Consider the following 22690-nt stretch of genomic DNA (forward strand, 5'->3'; position numbering starts at 1 on the left):
ACATAACCCCTTACATGTGTCTGCAGTTCTTTTGCAGTGGCTGAAGGCCCTGATGTTCCCATATTCTCTCTTTCACACACAAATAAAAACTAAAAAAAAAAAAATCATGCCCTTGTGAACCAAGTCCGCATGGGACCACGTGAGGCTCCTCCACTTGGGCAGCACTGACATTTTGGGCCAGTAAGTCATTTGGGGGCACTATCCTGTGCACTGAAGGGTGTTTAGAATTGTGAATATCTTCTCCCTACAACCCAGACTCACCTCCTTCATAACCACCACCTGAACCTCCACACTGCCAGCCATGCCTGGAGGTAGCACCATTGTTCTCTGAGAGGCTGGGGCATTTGGTCACTGACTACACTGTTCAGCCATCCTGTTCTACTATCCAGCCCCATCTCCAGAACAGTTTTTTGTTATTTTTGAGAGAGAATGATACAGAGACATAGAGTGAGTGACTATGGGCATGCCAGGGCCTCCTGCCACTGCAAACAAACTCTAGGCACATATATCACTTTGTGCATCTGGCTTTACATAGGTACTAGGGGATTGAACCCAGCCAGTTAGGTTTTGCAAGCAAGTGCCTTTAACCTTGAGCCTTCTCTTCAGCCCACTTCCTGATCTTAAAAAAAAAAAAAAAAAAAAAAAGGAAATGAGAATGGGCGTGCAAGGGCCTCTTGCAGCTGCAAATGAACTGCAGACATATGCACCACTTTGTGCATCTGGCTTTATGTGGGTGCTGGGGAATCAAACCCAGGCCAGCAGACTTTGCAAACAAACATCTTTAACTGCTGAGCCATTACCCCAACCCCCTCCTGAAGTTTTTAAAAACACAGACGTTAGCGCTGGAGATGTGGCTCAGTGGATAAAACACTTGCCACCCAACTTCAATACCTGAGTTCAGATCCCCAGACTCTACAGAAATAGCCAAAAGTTGTGGTGGGCTCCTATAATCCCAGTGTGCCTGAACCAACCTGTACGTTGTCTGACCTCTGCACACACCATGGCACACTTGCACACACAGACAAAATGTAAAAATCCTTTTTTATGAGCAGTTTTAGGTTCACCTCAACAAAGTTGTGTAGTTTCCAAATACCCCTCCCCTTCAGATGACCCCATTCTCACCCCCAGCTGTGCTGTATCTGTTACCATAACTGGTGAAGCACACTGTCACTGACAATGCACACTTGCATTTGGTGTTGAGCATCTACCATTACAGTGTTAAACAAAATAGTTTGACTGCCTTACGAATTCTGTGTTCTACCAACCCTGTTTAGAGTGTAGTAGCCAGATTTAACAACAGAAAACATTATTTGCTCTTTATTTCTGCAGTGCGAGGGTCTTCTGCCCCATCTCCTGCTGCGCTCTACTGGAGGCGCATTTCCGATCGATCACTGATTGACTTTTCCCGAGGTGTGTTGTATTGCTTGCTTTTGCATCCCCACCTACATGGAGATAGCGGTCCCCGAGTCCTGTGTGAATCTGAGAAAGCTTAACTTTCCTGCACCTCAGTTTTCTTGTCTGTAAAATGGGGGCACAAGAATCTACCTACTGGCATGTGCTTGGAACCCAAAGTAACAAACATTATGCCCAGTACTGAGGTGAGAGGTTAATGTTTTCAGTCACAAAACTGCAGCTTTGTCCTCTCGTCCCCGTCAAGGCTGTCTTTGTGTGTGTACAGATGCGTGCGCGCTGCGCCCATACGCACAGGGGCCAGGGGAAGAGTCCAGTGCCGCCTCTATCACGCCGGTGCCTTACTGCCATGAGGAAGTTTCTCACTGAACCTGGGGCTCCTCGCTCTTCCGCTGGATTTGCTGGGCCAGCCATCCAGTCTCCAACTCGCTCGGCCCTGGAGTCTCAGGCATCTGAGGCCACGCCTGGCCTTTTGTGCGCCTTCTGCGGATGGAACTCGGGTCCTCGCGCATTCGCAGCATTTCCCTAGCCCCACGGATGCCTTCTTTGACCTGAATCTCTGTGCCTCTCTTCCTGGCACAGACTGGCCCCTGGGCCCACATAACGGCAGCGACACCGGTCCCTTGTGCATCTCTTGCTGTTCCTCAGCCTCTCCCTCGGCGGTCCCAGCCTCCCCCATCTGACTTCGCCCTTCCCGCCTTCCCACACCTCTGCTCAGCCAACGCCTCCACTTCGGAGCGCCGGAACTCGACCCTCCACCAAAGGCTCTCCCCTCTGTCAGCTCTCCGGGGGTGGTGGTCACTCGCCCGGCGCCCACGGTGCGTACCGGCCTTGGCCGGGGCGCAGCACGAACAGAGCAAAGCGAGCGCCCGGGCGGCAGGACCTCCCCTCGCCCCGCCCTCCGTCCACCCGCCCGGCAGCCAATCGGCCTTCTGGGCGGGGCCCGCATCAGCTCGAGGATTGGCCGGAGAAGCGGCGCGCAGCCAATAGGGACGCGGCCCGGCTCGCGGCCCCGCCTGCCCCGCAGCTCTGGGCTCCGCGGGCCGAGCGGGGCGCTAGGCCGGCGGGATGGACGGGATGGACACGGCGCCCAGGAGGGGTTTGCGGTCGCACGTGGGCAGCCAGCCCGGCGGCCGAGAGACGAGCCCGCCCGAGAGGTGCGCCGGGGCCGGCGTGGCCAGAGAAGGGAACCCCGACCGGTCGGGACATCCGACACCGGCCGTTGGGCTGGGACGTCCCGGGAACAGGGCGGGAGAGGGTGCCTTGGCGCGGGATGGCCGCTGTCCTGGAAGGGGCCTTGGCGGCATGGTCAGCGGAGCCGAATGCACTCGGTACCGTTTAAAGGAATCCTGGCCGCCTCCTAGGGAGTGGGGCTGGGGAAGAGGGGACATCTGGGGTCACCCGAGGCCCAGCTGGCTGCACCCCGGAGACAGGTGGGCGTGGGGAGGAAGCACCCGCAGACTGGGATGACCAGGAGGCTCCGAGTGTGCCCAGTGCTGCCAGAACTTCCTCCCCTGGGGCTGGTGAGGTACGAGTGCTCTGTATGCTCTTAAGAGGCCCTGCTCTTTGCAATCCAGGAAACTGTTAAATATCAACCCCTCCCTTCTTATCATCATTCTTTCTCTCTTCCTACTTTCCTAGCTCCTCCCATTTCCACTTTGATCACTGCATGGGCTGAACCCCTTCCGCAATGTGCCCATTTATGTCATCTCCTATACCCACACCTTTGATAAGAGATGTCTGCTTGTGTCTCTTTAAAAATTGGGTGCAGGCTAGTCGTGGAGGCACATACTTGTAATCCCAGCGCTCAGGAGAACATTTTTAGTTGGAGGCCAGCCTGGATTACATAGTCTGTCAGAAAAAGGGGAGGGGCAGACCTGAGCGGCACTATGGCTTACTTTAGGCATTCTGCTTTAGCTGGGAAGGAATCTTGCTTTGCCCTGTGTTGCCAATGGCACCCCCAAGGAAGTGACAGATACTGCTGCCCAGACATCTGCAGGCCACTAATGTGAAATACAAGCCGGAAGTTAAAACACCAGCAACAGACATTGCAGTCAGCACACAAGCTAGTGTGGGACATTTGGGATCCTTGTTTATGGGAAGGAACAGATTTAGGGCACATGCAGAGTCTTTGCAATACTAGAGTGGTCAAGGGCGGCCAGTCACACTTCCCAAAGCCCCAGGGCCTACATGGGTGAGTAATTCTACACCACTCAGCAGAGATGATGCCCTGAAACTATCACATGTTCTGCCTACACTCTTTGACTTCACGGGTATAGTTAATGATTGTATTTGTGTTTGTATTTGAGTTTCCATGTATGTTGGTCTGAGAGCCGTTTTGATTTAAAATGCAAGTGAAGTAGTTACTACTGTCGGGCAGTAGGCCTACCCTGTGTTTCTAGCACTGTTAAGAAGATGTACAAGTAACTTTCCTTAGGGGATTTCTGGGTGTGGTGGTTTGATTGAGGTGTCCCCCACAAACTTATGTGTTCTGAATGCTAGGTTCCCACTTGTTGGAGATTTGGGAATAAACGCCTTCCAGAGGCAGTGTATTGTTGGGGGCAGGCTTATGGGTGTCATAGCCAGTTTCCCCTTGCTAGTGTTTGGCCCACTCTCCTGTTCCTTTTGCCCACCTGATATTGGCCAGGAGGTGATGTCCACCCTCTACTCACGTCATCATTTTCCCTGCTATTATGGAGCTTCCCCTCGAGTCTGTAAGCCAAAATCAACCTTTTTCTCCCACAAGCTGCTCTTGGTCGGGTATTTTCTGGCAGCAACAAGAACCTGACTGCAACACTGGGGGTTGGCATTTTCTGCAGTATTTGTGCTGTTGTAAATGAAGCTCTTGCTGTGTAGCAGCTATTGGTGTCAGGGCAGGGGACAAAGCCTGACACACAAAGCTGCACTTGTGTGATGCACATGAGACAAGAGATGTGTCACAGGGTCAGATGACGTCCTGCTGCGGAGGCAGGGAGGGGGCATGCAGTGCTGGGTGAGCTGTAGAACCTTGGAGCAGAGATCTATAAAGGTTAAGTTGGAGTGGGGAGCATGGTTATTTGAGACAAAGGAACCAAAAGCACAAGGACCTGCTCCTCGCGGGGAATATGGCTCCCTGGCTGTGGCGGCCCTGCGCCCTCCGCCCTGGAGTAGGGCCGCAGCTCTGCCCTCACAGACTTGTACTCCGGTGGGGTTTGAGGGAGGCGGTGGCTGCCTGCTGGAGGTCTCCTGTCAGTTACAAGGGAGCCTACAGGTGCTGGGTAACTAGAACCCATGAACCCATGCTGTTTCTACCAGGAGGATGGGCAAGGAGACTGTCCCGTGTGTATCATGGAGGCCTGCCCTCTGTGCACAGGACCGTGGGTGTTTGATCCTGCTGCTTCGAGGCACAGTGGCAGCTGCTCCCACATCCCGGCTCCTTTGCCTTCATGGGCCGCTTCCTCTGTCTCCTCAGGAAGGTTTACATGGACTACAACGCAACAACCCCTCTGGAGCCAGCAGTCATGGAGGCTGTGACCGAGGCTATGCGGGAGGCCTGGGGGAATCCCAGCAGCTCTTATGTGGCAGGTAAGGTAACTCCAAAAACAACGATGGGAGCCAGAGAAAGGGTACACCCATATGCATGGTTTGGTTTGAGCAAGTCTTGTCTGAGAAGCCCAAGTTTGTTGGTTAGGACTTGCTGATGTCACGATCTATATACTGTTCATGTTGAATGTTTACCATGTTCTCCCGCCACCCTTCCCCAGATGAGAAAAGTCTTGGTAAGAGCTGCTGGTAGAGACTGTGCCAGTTAGATATGTCTAGCAAAGTCACTCCCTGCACATGTTGACAGATAAGGCTTTTAAATTACCAGGATCACATATAACCCTGGTCTTTTTAAAAAAGGGGAAGTTACCCTTTAAACTTACTGTTTCCATTACAACTGTATTCTTTTTTTTTTTTTTTTCTGGCTTGCCCTTGTAATACAGAGCTTTAAATCTGAACTTTTGGGAAATAATTTGCTTAACGTCAGTAGCTATAAGACATCAGTACATGTTTTTCAGACAGATCAGGTGAAAGTTTCACTTTCCGCAGTTAATGTTTATTAGCAGTAGAGCAGGTGGTGGACACTCAGCCTTTCATGTTAATTGGGATGATTAAGATGACTCAGTTAACTGTGGGTTAGGATTTGAAATACCCAGCCCTAGGATTTATTAATGCCTATGGTCCACTTTGCAGGGCTTAGTCGGTTTCATGTTGGTTACTTGCTAAAAGTTTCATAGCAGTTTGGTAACTGAAAGCTTTTTCAAAACCGGATACTAGTAATTTATTAACTTATTGTTGGCTAATTTCTAGACTTTGCCTTCAATGTAACATCTGTAGCACAGCTGAACTTCCTAGTGTGATTGATAAACCTGAGAGAAAGAACTGAAGGCTGACAGAAGTCGGGAGTGACTGTTCTTGGCTTCTAGTCCACTGTAGCTGCCTTTGCTTCAGGCTAATGATAGGAAAGATATATACAGTCACTTGCTGTTGATACTCAGGTAGAAATGCAAAAAAAAAAAAAATCTGTTCAGGAAATGTCTTCATCATTTTTACAATACTATGATTTTATGTCTTCTAAAACCTCAAGGAAACCTTGAGGCTCTGTGGGAAGAATTTAGGTGTGATCACAGCCTAGCTTATAATAGCACAGAGCTGGATGTAAGCTCACACAACCGTACAGTGTGCAGCCACGGTGATGATGTGGGCTTTATGACAGTCATACCTCAGTCAAGGAAGAAAAGTGTCTTATAAAACAAGAAGTGTGGGGCTGAGGAGATAGTTAGGTGGATGAAATGCTGGCCTTCCGAGCATAAAAGTCTGAGTTCAAGCCTCAGTGCCCATATCAAAATGCAGGGGTAGAGCCGGGTATGGTGGCGCACGCCTTTAATCCCAGCTCTCAGAGGCAGAGAGAGGTAGGAGGATCACCATGAGTTCGGGACCACCCTGAGACTACATAGTGAATTCCAGGTCAGCCTGAGCTAGTGTGAAACCCTACCTCAAAAAACAAAACAAAACAAAACAATGACAACAAAATGCAGGTGTGATGGTGACGTGCCTGTGATCCCAGTGTTGGAGAGGCAGAGATGAGAGGTCCCTTGGCCATCTAGTCTTAGTGAGCTCCAGGCCAATGAGAGGTGGATAGTGTTCCTGACAAAAAAACTGAAGTTGCCCCCTGGCCTCCACTCACATGCACACACATATCTATGCCCACATACATATGAATGTGCACACATACTCACATACCACACGTATCTGAAAAATAAACCAGCAGTGCAGCATAATTTCACTGTTTCCCCTCCCTTACCTACAAAAGATTGTGTCTTAGCACGTATGGGAAATGTGCTATGCTTTTGCTATAACAAACAAAAATCTCAAAATAACAGTGTCTTACACCGTTTGTAGTTTACTTTTTTGCTTACAGTCCAGAGTCATGAGGAACGTCTTGTTGCTTCTCTACCTTCAACATAGACCCTGACCCTTGTGGTCAGATGGCTGCTCCAGCTCCAGCCATCATTTTAGCAATTCTGCTGGACGGAAAGAAACAGGAGGAGGACACTTCTGGAATTTGCTCGAGAGCACTGTGTCCTGAGGGTGATCTTTGACCATGTGTGCTTGTGCCAAGTTGTTCATTGCAGTTTTGGTTCTAGGTAGTCTGATGCCAACTGAAAGTGAGGGCCCTGTCACCTGGTAGGTGGGGGACTGGCTCCTGACCACAGTCAGCACCCAGCCCAGGTTGGCATGCCAGGCAGGTTTACGGGGGACTGGGTCCTGAAAGCAACCAACCAGCACCCAGCCCAGGTCCACGTGCCAGGCAGGTTTACCACAGGCATCTCCGAGCAGGGCACTGGAGGAGGAGGTGAGCAGTCGCTTTCTGTTAATGTCATAAAGTTATCTGCAGTTTATGAACATAGCATAATGAGTCCATCGGAGCCCAGAAAGATAAATCTCGTTTTTGTTTTGTTGTTTTGTTGTTTTGTTTTGTTTTTTTTTCTAGGCAGGGTCTCGTACTAGCCTAGGCTGAAGAAATTCACTATGTGGTCTCAGACTGTTCTCAAACTCACAGCAATCCCCCTACCTCGGCCTCCCAAGTGCTGGGATTAAAGATGTGCGCCACCACGCCCAGCGACAAATCTCTTGGAAGGCCCGTTTTACCGTTGTGCACTGTGGAGACCGGGTTCCCTGTGCAGTGCTCTTCCTGCCTCCTTGCCCGCACTGAAGCCATGACAGGCGTGTGTGTGATTGCCGAACTCTGGCTTCTCCCCCTTGGCAACTGTGGGTGCTTCTCCAAACTGTGTTGACTGTAGTAGAGCATCCATAAGTTTGTGGAGGGAGCGCCACCCCATCTTCAAGCATCTGTGTACCTTGTCTGTGATGGCGGCAGGGTGGGCTGCTGTTCCGATTACAGCTGAGCACCCTCTTCGCACTGTAGCAGGCACAGAGCCATAGGGCTGGCTCTAGGCGCAGTCTCACTCCTTTACCTGGGTTCTGGGTGTTCCCACCATATCTCCTTTTCATGAGGCCACAGTTCCCCCATGGAGCCTTCTGATGCTCACACCAGCTGATCGACAGCAGAAATTGTTCTGAGATGTGGGGACAGACCCCTACTTGGAGTCACCCAGGGCTCCTCAGCAGCTATTGGGGAAAGAATTGGAGGTGTCAGGCGTATGGGACCTGAGCAGTACTCCAAGTAGAGCAAACACCATGTGCCCCCAGGTGCCTTGCCTGAGGCTGACGGCAGTGTAGCACAGCACATTGACAGGGTCCTGCTTAAAGTGCCTCAACTTGCCTAAATTCCGTTGATCTGTACAGTAGTGTAAACAAGTGACAATTGCTTTGCATGTTTTTAAGTTTTCAAGGGTTCCTGCTTTTTGTGTATGTGTGTGGATAGGACCTTGCTATGTAGCTCTGGCTGAACTGGGGGTCACTATATAATCCATGTGTGCCTCAAACTCAAGGCAGTCCTCCTGCATCAGCATTCTGAGCAGCTGGGGCACATGACTGTGTGAAGGCAAATGCCCCCAACCTTGTTCCTGCAGGGAGGCTGACTGCCATGTAAGAGAAGGCCTGGCTGTCATGTGTGGTGTCACAAGCTCTGCTTCACTGATTTTTGTTGTTTTGCAGCATGACCTTAAGCAGTAGTATGCCCTTTCATTCTCCTATCTTGATGACTGGGAAGCCAGGCAGGTGGCTTCAGCTTTCCCTCCTCTAGCACCTGGAAAGAAGAAAGCCAGGGCATAGGGAACCCCAGGTGCCCAGACACCCCGGGTTGTCCACGATCCTCAGATCTTGGTGGTCGTCACTGACTTGGTATCATGTCACGCTGTCCCGTGAGTCATGCCAGGTGGTAGCGTGTGGCGTGCTCACAGTGGGAGGATGTGTTTCCTCCTAGAATCACCCCACGTCGGTTCCCATGTGTGTGCTCATCCCGTTAAACATGGACGCAATGCTAATGAGCTTGCTTTTTGTCTCTCAAGGTAAAAAGGCCAAGGACATTATAAATACAGCTCGGGAAGCCGTGGCGAAGATGGTAGGTGGGAGGCCTCAGGACATCATCTTCACTTCCGGGGGCACTGAGGTAAAGTTCAAGCCACCATCTTCTGAGATCAGAGATTTGCAATAGAATATAGACAGTGGTTTGTTCTTAGTGTTGGTATTATTTTCATTTTCCATTTTGTGCATCTGGCACAAAATCTGGGGATTTTGTTTGAAATGGTATTGTGGCCTTGGAGATTCATGATCTTGCCTCAGAGTTTTGGGATTACAGATATGCACCATCATGCTCAGCTACAAATAGTCTTTTTTTGTTTGTGTTGATTTTTGAGGTAGGGTCTCACTCTAGTCCATGCTGACCTGGAATTCACTATGTAGTCTCAGGCTGGCCTCAAATTCACTGATCCTCCTACTTCTGCTTCTTGAGTTCTGGGGCTAAAGGCATATGCCACCACACTGGGCCCAGCAGTCTTATTAATAGTAGAATATCACATTAAAGAGCCAGGTTTGGGCTGGGGAAATGGCTCAGTGGTTAAAAGACACTTTCTTGCAAAGTATGACTGTTGGGATTTGATTCCTCAGTACCCACCATAAAGCCAAATGTACAAAGTGGCACATGCATCCAGAGTTCGTGTGTAACTGCAGAAGACCCTGGTGCACCAGTTCTCGTTCTCTCTCTCTCTCTCTCTCTCTCTCTCTCTCTCTCTCTCTCCCCCCATTGCTCTCAAATAAATTTTAAAAATATTATTTTTATTTTTATTTATTTAAAAAATATTATTTAAAAAGGGCTGACCACTGTGGTGCACACCTTTAATCCCAGCACTTGGGAGGCAGAGGTAGAAGGATAGCTATGAATTCAAGGCCACCCTGAGACTACATAGTGAATTTTAGGTCAGCCTGAGATGGAGTGAGACCCTACCTGGAAAAACCAAACAAAATAAATAAAACCAAAACAGAGCCAGGCTTGCTGGGCATGGTGGCACATTTTAGAATCCCAGCACTTGGGAGGCTGAGATAGGAGGTTCAGGAGCTCAAGGTCAGCCTGAGCTACATGACACTGTGTCTTAACAAGCAAAGGAAAAAGGGAACCAGGCATAGTGCCACATGCTTTTACCACTTGGGAGGCAGAGGTAGGAGGATCGCTGCGAGTTTGAGGCCACCCTGAGACTACATAGTGAATTCCAGGTCAGCCTGGGCTAGAGTGAAACCTTACCTTGAAAAAAGAAAGAGGGTGCTGGAGAGATGGCTTAGCAATTAAGGCATTTGTCTGCAAAGCCAAAGGACCTGGGCTCAAAGGACCCATGTAAGCCAGATGCACAGGGTGGCACATGTGTCTGGAATTTGTTTGCAGTGGCTAGAGGCCCTGGTGTGCCCATTCTCTCCCTCTCCCTCCCTATCTCAAATAAATAAAAATATGTTTAAAAAAGAAAAAAGGGCTGGAGAGATGGCTTAGCAGTTAAGGCACTTGCCTGAGAAGTCTTAAGGGCCTGTGGTCAACTCTGTAGGTCCCACATAAGCCAGACGCAAGTGTGCAAGGCAACACATGCGCACCTATTTTGGTTTTTCTGAGGTAGGGTTTCACACTAGCCCAGGCTGACCTGGAACTCACTCTGCAGCCCAGGGATGGCCTTGAACTCACAGTGATCCTTCTACCTCTGCCTCCAGAGTGCTGGATTAAAGGCAATGTGCCAGCACAGCTAGAGGTGTTATTTTTAAAATATTTAGTTCGTTGTGACGCAGGAGAGCACGCATATAGATGCACCAGACCCTCTTTGTTGTTTTGAACAAACACATGGGTTAATTTGTGCATCTGGATTTATGTGGGTCCTAGGGAATCAAACCTGGGCTGGCAGCCTTTGCCAGCAAGCATACTGAACTACTACTGAGCCATCTCCCTGGCCCAGCTATATATTTTTTGTTCAAAGAAACAGTGATGCTCAGTCTTATTGTATGGCACATCACCTTGATACCATCTACCAGTATTTATGTCATTCCAGATGCCCACAGGACAATACTATGTGTAAAATAGCTTGCTGTGCCATACCCTTGACCCTACCAAGTTGTCTTAAAGTTTGAGATCTGACCCATCCCTAAGGATCTCATTTTGCAGTTGGCAGACGATACTGAAAAGAAGTTAGAGAAGATGCGGCAAGGCACTGTGCTGGATGTGGCCCCTGCAGATGCACTTGTGTCTCATTTGCTTACATAGAAAACCCAGGAGAGCCAGGCGTGGTAGCGCACACCTTTAATCCCAGCACTCAGGAGGTAGAGGTAGGAGGATCATTGAGAGTTCATCGTGAGGCCAGCCTGAGACTCCAGAGTGAGTTCTTCAGCTTGTTGTAGGTGTAGCAGGTTTTAGATAGAAAAGTAAATTGAGGGCTGGAAAGATGGCTCAGCAGTTGAAGGTACTTGCAAAACCTAATGGCCTACATTTGCTTCCCCAGTAGCCACATAAAGCCAGATACACAAAGTGGCATATGCATCTGGGGTTCACTTACCATAGCAAGAGGCCCTGGCATGCCCATTCTCTCTGTTTGTCTGTCTGTCTCTCTCTCTCTCCCTGTGTTTCTGCTTACAAGTAAATAAACTTAAAAAATTAATAAAAAAGTAAAGTAAATAGGATTTTTTTTTTTGACTTTTCAGAGAGATTTTATTCCCAAATAAGACAGACTTGAAAGAAGAAAACGTTTTGCTCCCTACTTCCAGCCTTTAGTTGCCGCTGAAATGTCTGGGTACAACAAACCACACTGTACTTGTTGAAGAAACAGGCATAAGTACAAAAAGCAAACAGGGGAAGGAGGAAGGACACAAAGAACCAGGCTTCTTAGTAACACTGTGGAGCAGCTACATAAGCACTGGAGAACCTAGCATCTTGGCTTTTGAGAGGTTTTCAATAGTGATTTCTAAATTGGATTCCATGAATAAGAGCAGGCCAGAATGTGGCCAATATCCAGCAAGATTTTAAGTTTAAGAAAAAAGCTTCTTCTAGGCTGTTCATAAATCACAGGATCAGGGCTGGAGAGATGGCTTAGCGGTTAAGCGCTAACAATCCCGGTTCAAGGCTCAGTTCCCCAGGACCCACGTTAGCCAGATGCACAAGGGGGCGCACGCATCTGGAGTTCGTTTGCAGTGGCTAGAAGCCTGGTGCACCCATTCATATTCCCCCCCCTCTCCCCCTCCCTCCCCCCCCTCCCTCCCCCTCTCTCCCTCTCTATCTGCCTCTTTCTCTCTGTCGCTCTCAAATAAATAAATAAAAATAAAAAATTTAAAAAAATCACAGGGTCAAGCTTTATATTTCTTTAGTCATAAATCTCATAGGAGATGTACTTTTCCATTTCCAAAGGAAGGACATTTTTATGTTCAGTCAGTACAAAGACAGGGCAGTCTTTCGTTATGCAGAGCCAAGTAAGTGTAAACAGGCAGTGCTTATATACATTTTGTGTAACCCATGTAAGTGTTTTCTAATAGAATGTGACAGTGGCCAATTATCAATATTCTAACAGTCACACTGAGGATAAGCTACAAAGAGCTAATAAGGAATGGTTACATATGAATAAATTTTATGTATACACACACATATATCTCCTTTGTAAGAGGAACTATTTAAAATATAGGTTATTAAAATATTAGAATAATCTAGAGTCCAGCTATAACAAGGATGCTTTCTCACAAAAGTTTATTTTTAGAAAAACAATTATGGGGCATAGGGTATGGGGCCTTTCCTCCAGAACAATATTATCACATGTCAGTATATAAGACTATGTACGTTTTCAGAGTGAGCTAGGTTCAAAATATAATTTATAGCAATTACAATTAATCTGGTTCCAGATAAGGAGTATGGCTGGAATACTGATTAAATTTGTGCTGAGCAAGATATACAAAGACCATAGAAACAGATTCATCAGTTTAAAGAATTCCCAAAGTAGGGACAATCAAGTCAGATTTAGAAATAAGGGCTTGGGGTGTAGCTCAGTGGCAGAACACTTGCCTAGCATGCATAAGGGCCAGCATCAAAAAAGAAAAAAAAAAAAGAAAGAAAGAAAGAAAAAGAAAAAGAAAGGAAGAAAAGAGAAAAAAAGAAAAGAAAAAGACAGAAAATAAAAGAAATGAGTTAGTTATTGATCATCTTCCCTGGGCTACTGGTTAAAAAAAAAAAATCTCTATACCTCCATGACTGTTGTAGAAGTTACTTACTTTGGCCAAGTTTTTTGTTTAAGGTTTTGTCTGTTCTAGTCAAGATTAATTGCAGTGCAGGATTAAAACCAGCTAGTCTGGAATCATGTATCCTTTTTCTAACCAGTGGAGGACCCAGAATAAATGGATGACAAGCCTTTTCAAAGGTCCACCTAGTGAGATTTTGGGGTGCCCACTCAAGTGGAAAAGGCCAAGGAAGAACAAGGCTTCTGTTAGCAGGATTATCAGAGTAACATTCAGGGCAGTAATCGGCCCTGTTAATGCGGTCTAAGAACACTTGGTAACACTCATTTTCAACAAGTTCAGTTTGGTATAACCAATGGCCTAGTTCTAAACTAGGAAACCATTGCTGCCCACAATCAGGGCAGTGTGAATTATCGGAGAACATCTGGACAACACCAAGAGCAATGTGAGATCAAGAAGCAATAGTAACAGATACAGCAAGTCAGTCCTGTTACAGGTTTTAGCAATTTCTCAGTTCAACCATTACTTGAAGAGTGTTAAATTTGGCTTGCACCTCAGTCTCTGAACTCAAGAGAACAGTGCAGTCTATAACTTTATCAGTCCCTTACTAGCAGCACAGACCTCAGAACAGTTCCTTCAGGTCCCAGCGTCTGAAGAGAGGACAGAGCTCTAGTCTAAGAGGGTTATTTTTCCTTGTGTGTTATCAGCAGGTGGTGGTGTCACCCAGAGGCACTCGGCTCACTCTGCTTTACTCGTAAGGTTATTATGCTTGCTGAACAGAGGAGCTGACGGGTCCAGTGAGTCTTCTGTTGGTGCTGGCACTTTTGCCACCGTAAGACACGTACCCCAGTCTTAAGGCCTTGGCTCTTTACAGGATGTAGTGGGGACAACCTGGTACAGTCCTCTTGAGGGTGGATCCAGTGAAGTCTGTCGTGGGAGGACCTGAATCTGGACCCAGTCGCAGAGAAGTAGCTGATGTTGAGTTGACTGGAGGGACTGGGAATGAGTCAAATACCTTGCTTTCTGTTTGTGCCGGAGGGAGGTGGGGGCGGAGAGGGATCCTTTCTGAAAGACCTTACATTCTAGGCGGGTTTTGATCGTGGAGCCGTCCGTATGACCAGAGCCCCCGCTGCTCCCTCCGCTCCCTGCACAAACGTAAATAGGATTTTTATATGCCAGCAACAAACAGAAATTTACCAGAACACCAAAATTATCAAATACTTAGGAAACAGATACAGTGAAAAGAATTTGAGAGACTTCTACCAGGAGTTAGAAATGTGCCAAAAGCCTTCAGAGAAGTTCTGAGAAAAGGGGCAGCATGCCACTACCACTGATTGAAAGGCTTGGTAATGTAAACATATCAATCCTTTGCAAATTGGTCTCTAGACTTACAGCCTCAGTCTGAACCCTGACCTCTGTTCAGTGGAGTTTCACAAACTTCTTTGTATGGCCCAAAGTAGTAAAGACTTCCAGAAGACTAACCCAGCACAGGGGCTGGCTGTAACCCACACCAGGCCAAGGTAAGCTCTGATAATGAGAGCAGATGTTCTGGTGGTTTGAGGTAAAGACAGAGAGACTGTCAGAAACAGTGCACACATGCACGACAGGCGTATATACACTTGGCATGCAACGGGGGTGGCCATGTGTCCTGCGGACTCCAGACGGTGCCTGGGCAGCCTTTGTCTGCTCTGCTGTCCCAGTGCCCAGCTGTTCTTGAGTGTCTTGGTAGGCCATAAGATCACCCTGTGACTGAGGGAGGGCAGAGGGAGTCCGGAACGTCAGGGACCACATCGTTCTTTCTGAGGCAGACAGCACAGACAAGAGACATGAGCACATGTGTCACAGGGAAGCCCTGGTGCTCTCTACCTGGCAGCCAACACCAGGGTCTCAGGTAATGTGTGTGAAAAAAGTACCACCACGAGCACAGTGCCCATGCCCACCCAGCATGCTGCCGACATTAGGGTGCAGGTGCCACGTGTTCCCAGAAGATACTGCCGGGCTGGATATGAATTGTGGAAATTACTTGGTGAAGTTGAAAGCTGCATGCTGTTGGTCAGCCATTCCGCACAGGTATACATCGCGGGAAACTGAGGCAGTGTGCTGGGACACAGGAACAGAAATGCTCATGGCTGTGGTGTTTACACTAGTGCAAGTCTGGGAGGCACCTGGATGTCTTCCAGATCTAGATTGCCTGTGCTTGTTTTGGGCAAGACAAGCATGCTGTGAAGTGCCCACAGCTCTGGCAGCAACGCGGGTGGCTTACAGGGCTGGGTGAAAGAAGTCAAGTGAGTGATGAGGGAAGAATGGTGCGCCGCTAGGCCCCTGGCAGCTCACGGGGGTAAAGAAGGACCTCAGCCCCTGCTGCCCAGTCTGGCATTCCCAGTCTTCATCTGGGGCCAGGTGCTACGGAATGAGGCCTGCCAGCTTTGCGCAGAAGTGCATCCAAGGAGTCACGGCCCTTGGAAGGCTGAGTCAGCAGGATTGCTTTGGGCCTGACACCAACCAGGGCTTCATGCAAGGGCCTTGTCTCAAAAAACATGAAACATTAGCTGGACATGGAGGCTTATTTCTGACATCCCAGCACTTGGGAGGTGAGGCAGCAGGATCATGAGTTCAAGATCATCTTGGGTGACATAGGGATTTCAAAGACAGTCGGCTACATGAGACCCTGTCTAGTAACACCACCACCACCACGTCTGACTGTCATCCTCACCTCTGCCCCATCATCACTGGGTCTGAGGCAACCCCACCCTCCCCAGGATCCAGGTGAACACCACGTCCTCAGCCCTCCCTGGGTTTTCTTGTGAATGCCGCTGTTGGCATTGAGTCTTTACAGTATATCCTGTGAAGTGAGTGTACTCAGCATGTAATGGATAAACTTGGGGTCCTAGAACCCCAAGCCCTCAGTTTATATCTTCAAACTAGCCAAAGAATTAGCAATTCCAGACTCAAGAATATGATTTTTTGTTGTTTTGTTTTTTGATGTAGGGTCTTGCTCGCTCTAGCCCAGGCTGACCTGGAATTCACTATGTAGTCTCAGGGTGGCCTCAAACTTAGAGCAATCCTCCTCCCTCTGCCTCCTGAGTGCTGGGATCAAAGGTGTGCGTGCGCCACCATGCCCAGCAAGAAAATGATTTTTGAAAACACCACATTTTATTCAGATATTATAAAGATGTGGGAAAGTGAGAAACTGAGGCCTAAAGAATGGAAGGTAAGGTGGGGAGAAAGGAAATATGCCATGTGGAACCCAGGGGCCCATGTAAATGAACACTTCCAAAAATATTAAAAGTAAAGACTATAATAAAGGGTAAAAAGTGTCTCTTCCCTCCCCAGCATGGCTGCTTGGGTGAGAGAGAGAGAGAGAGATCTTACCAGCACGAGAACCCAAGAACGTTGCTGCCACAGTTCTGGTGAGAATGAGTGAGAGCTGGTCTCTCTGTGGGCCAGGAAAGATATGCTTGAGAATTTGTGCCAGCCCACCTGGACACACCTACTCCAGGTGTCCCAGCCAATCTGCATGGGCTTAGAGGAGAAATCCACCCACACCTGGGCAGGCTGCGGACTCAAAGAGACGTAACTGGAGGAGATGGTTAACCCTAAAGCCGGCAAGTGAAGCCGGTGGGGGTGTGATATCCTAAGGTCCCCCCTTTAAGGGTCATCCTGGTCCTGCCTAGCTAAACTGCCTACAGTGGAACCCCCTGCACCCCCCACAAGAATATTGCAGCATGTGATGGGGTCCTTTGAGATTTTCCTATACTCAGATAATGCCGTGTAACTATCAGGCAGTTCCATTCATGAAACAGTTTTGTACAGAGATGCTAAAGTAGGAGGTCGTTATTGTTACCTGCTGTTGCTGGCACAAAGCACCCAACCGGAAGCAGCTTGTAGGAGGAAGGGGCTTATTTGGCTTACAGATTGGAGGGGGAGCACTAAGGGGGCATGAGCAGAGGCTCGACATCGTTTTCTGACCAACATCAGGTGGGCAGCAGCAGGACAGTATGCTAACACTGGCAAGCTAGGGCTAATCAACCATCAAAGTCCACCCCCAGCAGCACACCTCCTCCAGCAAAACACCACCTGTCCCAAATTGCCATCAGCTGAGGACCAAGCTTTCAAAACACATGAGTTGATGAAGGTCTTGATTCAAAGCAGACAGAAGTAAAAGTTAAGAGCAAAGGGGCTAGAAAGGTTACTTAGCGGTCAAGGCACTTGCCTGCAAAGCCAAAGGACCGAGGTTTGATGCCCCAGGACCCACACAAGCCAGATGCACAAGGGGGCACACGTACCTGGATTTTGTTTGCAGTGACTGGAGGCCCTGGTGTGCCCATTCTCTCACTCTGTCTCTACCTACCTATTTCTGTATCTCTCTCAAATAAATAAAAATATTTTTTTAATTTTTTAATTTATTTATTTGAGAGCGTCAGACACAGAGAGAAAGACAGGTAGAGGGAGAGAGAGAGAATGGGCACGCCAGGGCTTCCAGCCTCTGCAAACGAACTCCAGACGCGTGCGCCCCCTTGTGCATCTGGCTAACGTGGGACCTGGGGAACCGAGCCTCGAACCGGGGTCCTTAGGCTTCACAGGCAAGCGCTTAACCGCTAAGCCATCTCTCCAGCCCAATAAAAATATTTTTAAAAGTTAAGAGCAAGGAAGTGAACCCTGGAAAGTCAGCTCTGGCGGCATGATGTGGGATGGGAAGGCCCAGAGTGGGGAGACTCTGTAAGATGAACATTTATAATTTATACACTTTTCTGCTATACTTAGGGAGGGAAAGTTTTATTTTGAGGTAGGGTCTCACTCTAGCTCAGGTTGACCTGGAATTCACTATGTACTCTCAGGGTGGCCTCGAACTCATAGTGATCCTCCTACCTCAGCCTCTCTAGTGCTAAGATTAAAGGCGTGTGCCACCACACCTGGCAGGGTGAGTGAGAATGGGTAGTCCAAGGCCTCTAGCCTTGGAATTCCAGATGCATGTGCCACCTTGTGCATCTGGTTTTACGTGCGTGGTGGGGAATTGAACTCTGGTTGTTAGGCTTTGCAGCCAGAGCATTAACCACTGAGCCATCTCTCCAGCCCCAATTTATTTATTTATTTTTAAGTCCTTCCCCTACACATTTCCTAATTTCCTACTCTGGCCCCACAGGAGACACCATCACTTGCTTGGCCCCACCAGGGACAATGTGTAGATTCACACCTTTTCGTCTTTGTAGCTTCCCTTTTTAAGTTTTTGGGTTTCTCTCTCTCTCTTTTTTTTTTTTTTGTCATTTATTTATTTGAGAGCGACAGAGAGAGAAAGAGTGAGAGAGAGAGAGAGAGAGAGAACAGGCGCGCCAGGGCCTCCAGCCACTGCAAACAAACTCCAGACTTGTGCGCCCCCTTGTGCATCTGGCTAACGTGGGTCCTGGGGAATTGAGCCTTGAACCGGGGTCCTTAGGCTTCACAGGCAAGCACTTAACTGCTAAGCCATCTCTGCAGCCCTGGGCTTCTTTTATATTTCTTTTTTGTGTGAATGTGTATATATTTCCCCCCCTTTAATACAAATTGTAACACATGAGTATTGATGTGTGTACTTACGAGCTTTTAGGGTCACAGGGGAGTGCTCCTGGAGTTTCTTACAGGCACTTATGGAGTGGAGCTGTGACTTACGAGACAGGTCCTCTTAGTAATACATGTGTTTTTACTGCTTCAATACAAGTGTGGCCAGCTGTAGGAGAGGGTCCAGGGGCCGCTGCTGGGACCCAGGCGTCTGTGGCCACAGTGGCAGTGGTGGCCTGCACAAAGGTTCTCTAGTGTGTATTCCTCCAGCCAGGGTGCCTGGGCACGGGATTCTCCTTTCTGACAGATTTATAAAATTTTGGGATATTTACCAATAAAACAGGCATATTTAACTAAAGATTTCTCAAATATTTGGAAGTTTGAAACTCAATTAATCTAAAAGATGCAGCTTGAGGAGAGTGCTTGCTGTACAAGCATGAGGACCTTGGCTCCATCCCTAGCACCCATGTAAAAATCTAAGCAGGGGCGTGGAGAGATGGCCTAGCAATTAAGGTGCTTGCCTGCAAAGCCAAAGGTCCTCGGTTCAATTCCCCAGGACCCATGTAAGCCAGATGCACGAGGTGGCGCATGTGTCTGGAGTTTGTTTGCAGGGTCTTGGAGGCCCTGGCATGCCCGTTCTCTCTCTCTATATATATCTATCTCTCTCAAATAAATGAATAAATTAATATATATATTTTTAAATCCAAGCATGGCTACACATGCCTGTAACCCCAGAAGTGAGGGTGGTAGAGACAGGAGGATTGGTGAGGCTCCCTGGTCAGAAAATACAGAGAGCTCCAGGTTCACTGAGAGACTGTCTCAGGGAAATTAGGTTAAAAGTGACTGAGAAGGCCACAGGCATCTACTGGCCTCCATACTCATCTGTATATGTGTGTGCATGCAATGCATGTATAGAGCACCAGGAGTTAAGGTTCTGGTTGGTTTCTTTTTTTTTTTTTTTTCCTAAAACTTTTTCACTGTGTCCAGTGTCCAGCCACTGCAAACAAACTCCAGACTCATGTGCCCCCTTGTGCATCTGGCTTACATGGGTTCTGGGGAATCGAATCTGGGTCCTTAGGCTTCATAGGCAAACATCTTAACCACTACACCATCTCTCCAGCCCACTGGTCTGTTTCTTTAAATACACAAAGTTACACATGAAAAAGACTGTTCTCTTGGGCTGGAGAGATAGCTTAGCAGCTAAGCACTTGCCTGTGAAGCCTAAGGACCCCGGCTCGAGGCTCGATTCCCCAGGACCCACGTTAGCCAGATGCATAAGGGGGCGCACATGTCTGGAGTTCGTTTGCAGTGGCTGGAGGCCCTGGCACGCCCATTCTCTCTGTCTCTATCTGCCTCTTTATCTCTTTGTCACTTTCAAATAAATAAAAATAATTTAAAAAAAAAAAGACTGTTCTCTTTCACTAGGACAGTTTCAGTAAGTGCTCTTTCTGTTCTCTCCACAGTCAAATAATTTAGTAATCCATTCTGTGTTGAAGAATTTCCACAAAAATCAAACCACAAGGGGGAACCCGGCCGCACAGCACATCCCAGAGGAAGAGGCCAAAGCCCATTTCGTTACGTGCACGGTGGAGCACGACTCGATCCGTCTGCCCCTGGAGCACCTGGTGGAAGAACAAGTGGCAGGTTAGTGCACACGGGCACCTGCTGAAGCCGGAGGCTGGCGGGAGGGCAGAGACCCGCCCTGAGCACCACCCACCGCAGCGTGGGGGTGGTCTGTCCTGGGTGCATGCTGCGTTCTGTTTGCCTGGTCGTCAGTCGGGAAACATTCCAGTTGTTGCCATTTTTTGGCTCTTGGGAATAATGCTGCGATGAGCAGGTTTATGTGGACAGCTATGCTCATTTCTCCTGGCTTTGTCAAAGGATCCTGGTTCGATTCCCCAGGACCCATGTTAGCCAGATGCACAAGGTAGTACATGCATCTGGAGTTTGTTTGTAGTGGCTGGAGGCCCTGGTGTGCCCTTTCTCTCTCTCTCTCTCATTCTACCTCTTTCTCTCTCAAACAAATAAATGAATTTTTTTTTTTTAAAGAGTGCTGCCAGAATGCACCTTGGTTATTGGGAGTGTAAGATTCAGTAGGATTCATCCTTCCATGCACATCAGACTGGAGAAGGAATGTTGCCCTGGGAAGCTGCTGAAATAGAGCAGAAGAATATGACCAAGTCCCCTGCGCAGACAGCAATGTCTGGGGTCGTTCTGCCTTGTGTGACACTTCTGCTTTCTTAACACAAAACTATGCTAGCTGCCTCTCATTGCTGACACGGGTACCTGACGAAAGAACCTGGAAGTTTGAGTTCCACTTACAACTTGAGAGTTACAGTTGTCATGGCCACAAGGACCTGGTCACATCAGTCCGCGGCAGGAAGCAGCCATGAATGCTGGGGCTCAGCTCGTTTTCTCCTTTTCATTCAGCGCATGGGGCCACCCACAATTAGGGTGGGTCTTCCTGCCCATATTAACCCAATTTAGCAAATCTAGCTGAAAGACCTAGAGATTTGTTTCCATGGTGATTCTAAATCCCGTGGGGTTGGCAGTGACTTATGTCATTCACATCTGATTCACTATTAACAGAGTTGGATCCATCCCTATCATGTACTTTTGTGTCTGTTCATCTTGAATCCTTTTGTTTCTCTGCCCCTGCTGTGTGCTTTCTGTTGAGTTGATTGAATGTTTTCTAGTGTAACATTGTAACTCTTTAACAGCTCTCTTGCTTGTTAAGTTTTAGTCATTTTCTTTTTTTTTTTTTTTAAATTTATTTATTTATTTGAGAGTGACAGAAACAGAGAGAAAGACAGATAGAGGGAGAGAGAGAGAATGGGCGCGCCAGGGCTTCCAGCCTCTGCAAACGAACTCCAGACGCGTGCGCCCCCTTGTGCATCTGGCTAACGTGGGACCTGGGGAACCGAGCCTCGAACCGGGGTCCTTAGGCTTCACAGGCAAGTGCTTAACCACTAAGCCATTTCTCCAGCCCCAAGTTTTAGTCATTTTCTTAGTGGTTACTGCAGGTCTGACTAGCTACATGCTAACTCTCTATTTCGGATTGATGCTAGTTCCAGTGAGATGAAATCTTCCCTGTGGAAGTATGTACTCCTTTTTTCTGGCTTGTATGTGGGTTACACCTATGTAACAGAGAAGACTGAAAGTTGTAGAGAGAAAATAAAAATGAATGTGTACAAAAGGAGCCAGGCCTTCCCTGGAAGGCTTTTCCTTCACTGGACTTGGATGTCCAGTGTAAAAACGCCCTGCAGATGCCCTGTCCCGGCTGCCTGTTCTCTGGGGCCAGGGTTCCAGGCAGAGATGTTTCCTGCCTTTGCCATCACAGGTTCGCACGTGTAGAGGGTGTTCACAGGGATACAGGCGGTTAGGCTTCTTTTAGTAGTTTTTGTCTTTATATTCTCTTCTGACTCTGGGAGGTCCTCTCATCACTGTCTCCCTGGATCTGTCTGGTGATATTCTGACAAATCCCCATTGTTTAAGGAGCACCCCAAGGCTTCAAGCTTGTCCACAATGGACAGTGCTTACATTCGTTCTTGACAGTTTTCTGAACTTTCAGAAATCATTACTTTAAAAAAATTGTACTCATTTATTTGAGACACAGGAAGAGGCAGACAGAGAAAAAGTAAGTATAGGTGTGCCAGGGCCTTCTGCCAATGTAAAGGAATTCCAGATACATGTACTATTTTATGCAGTCTTTCTATAGGTACTGGGGAATTGAACCCAGTCAGGCTTTGCAAGCAACTGCCTTTCACTGCTGAGCCATCTCTCCAGCACTCGATAATGCATAACTTTTTCATGATTGTGAAATTACATAATTATGGAGCTGATACACATGCTTTGTATCTCAGATGTCACCTTTGTTCCGGTGTCGAAGGCGAGCGGGCGGGCAGAGGTTGATGACATCCTTGCTGCTGTCCGCCCCACCACGTGCCTTGTGACCATCATGCTGGCCAATAATGAGACCGGCGTCATCATGGTGAATCACCCTTTTTCTTTTTAAGAAAACTGCCTGGGGAAGAAGTTGCTTGGATGGCATTTTCCCATTTCCTATCTTGAGCCT

The 22690-nt window shown here is 48.1% G+C and overlaps 2 protein-coding genes across 3 annotated transcripts in view; one reads left to right on the top strand and one right to left on the bottom strand.

The window, feature by feature from the left end:
* The first annotated feature begins 2444 nt into the window (after nucleotides 1-2444).
* Nucleotides 2445-22690, top strand: part of Scly (selenocysteine lyase) — a 31133-nt gene continuing 10887 nt past the window's right edge. For both annotated transcript variants that reach the window (XM_012952376.2, XM_045147881.1), the window contains exons 1-5: nucleotides 2445-2567; nucleotides 4862-4974; nucleotides 8907-9007; nucleotides 20079-20259; nucleotides 22479-22606. In XM_012952376.2, coding sequence (XP_012807830.2) covers nucleotides 2479-2567; nucleotides 4862-4974; nucleotides 8907-9007; nucleotides 20079-20259; nucleotides 22479-22606 — 612 coding nt within the window. In that variant the 5' untranslated portion in view covers nucleotides 2445-2478. The remainder of the gene's footprint in view (nucleotides 2568-4861; nucleotides 4975-8906; nucleotides 9008-20078; nucleotides 20260-22478; nucleotides 22607-22690) is intronic.
* Nucleotides 13109-13504, bottom strand: LOC101603873 (torsin-1A-interacting protein 2-like). Its single transcript, XM_004672962.1, has one exon. The coding sequence runs from the start codon at nucleotides 13502-13504 to the stop codon at nucleotides 13109-13111; it is 396 nt and encodes a 131-aa protein (XP_004673019.1).

This window comes from Jaculus jaculus, chromosome 4 (genome assembly GCF_020740685.1).
Source record: "Jaculus jaculus isolate mJacJac1 chromosome 4, mJacJac1.mat.Y.cur, whole genome shotgun sequence".
NCBI classification, from domain to species: domain Eukaryota; kingdom Metazoa; phylum Chordata; class Mammalia; order Rodentia; family Dipodidae; genus Jaculus; species Jaculus jaculus.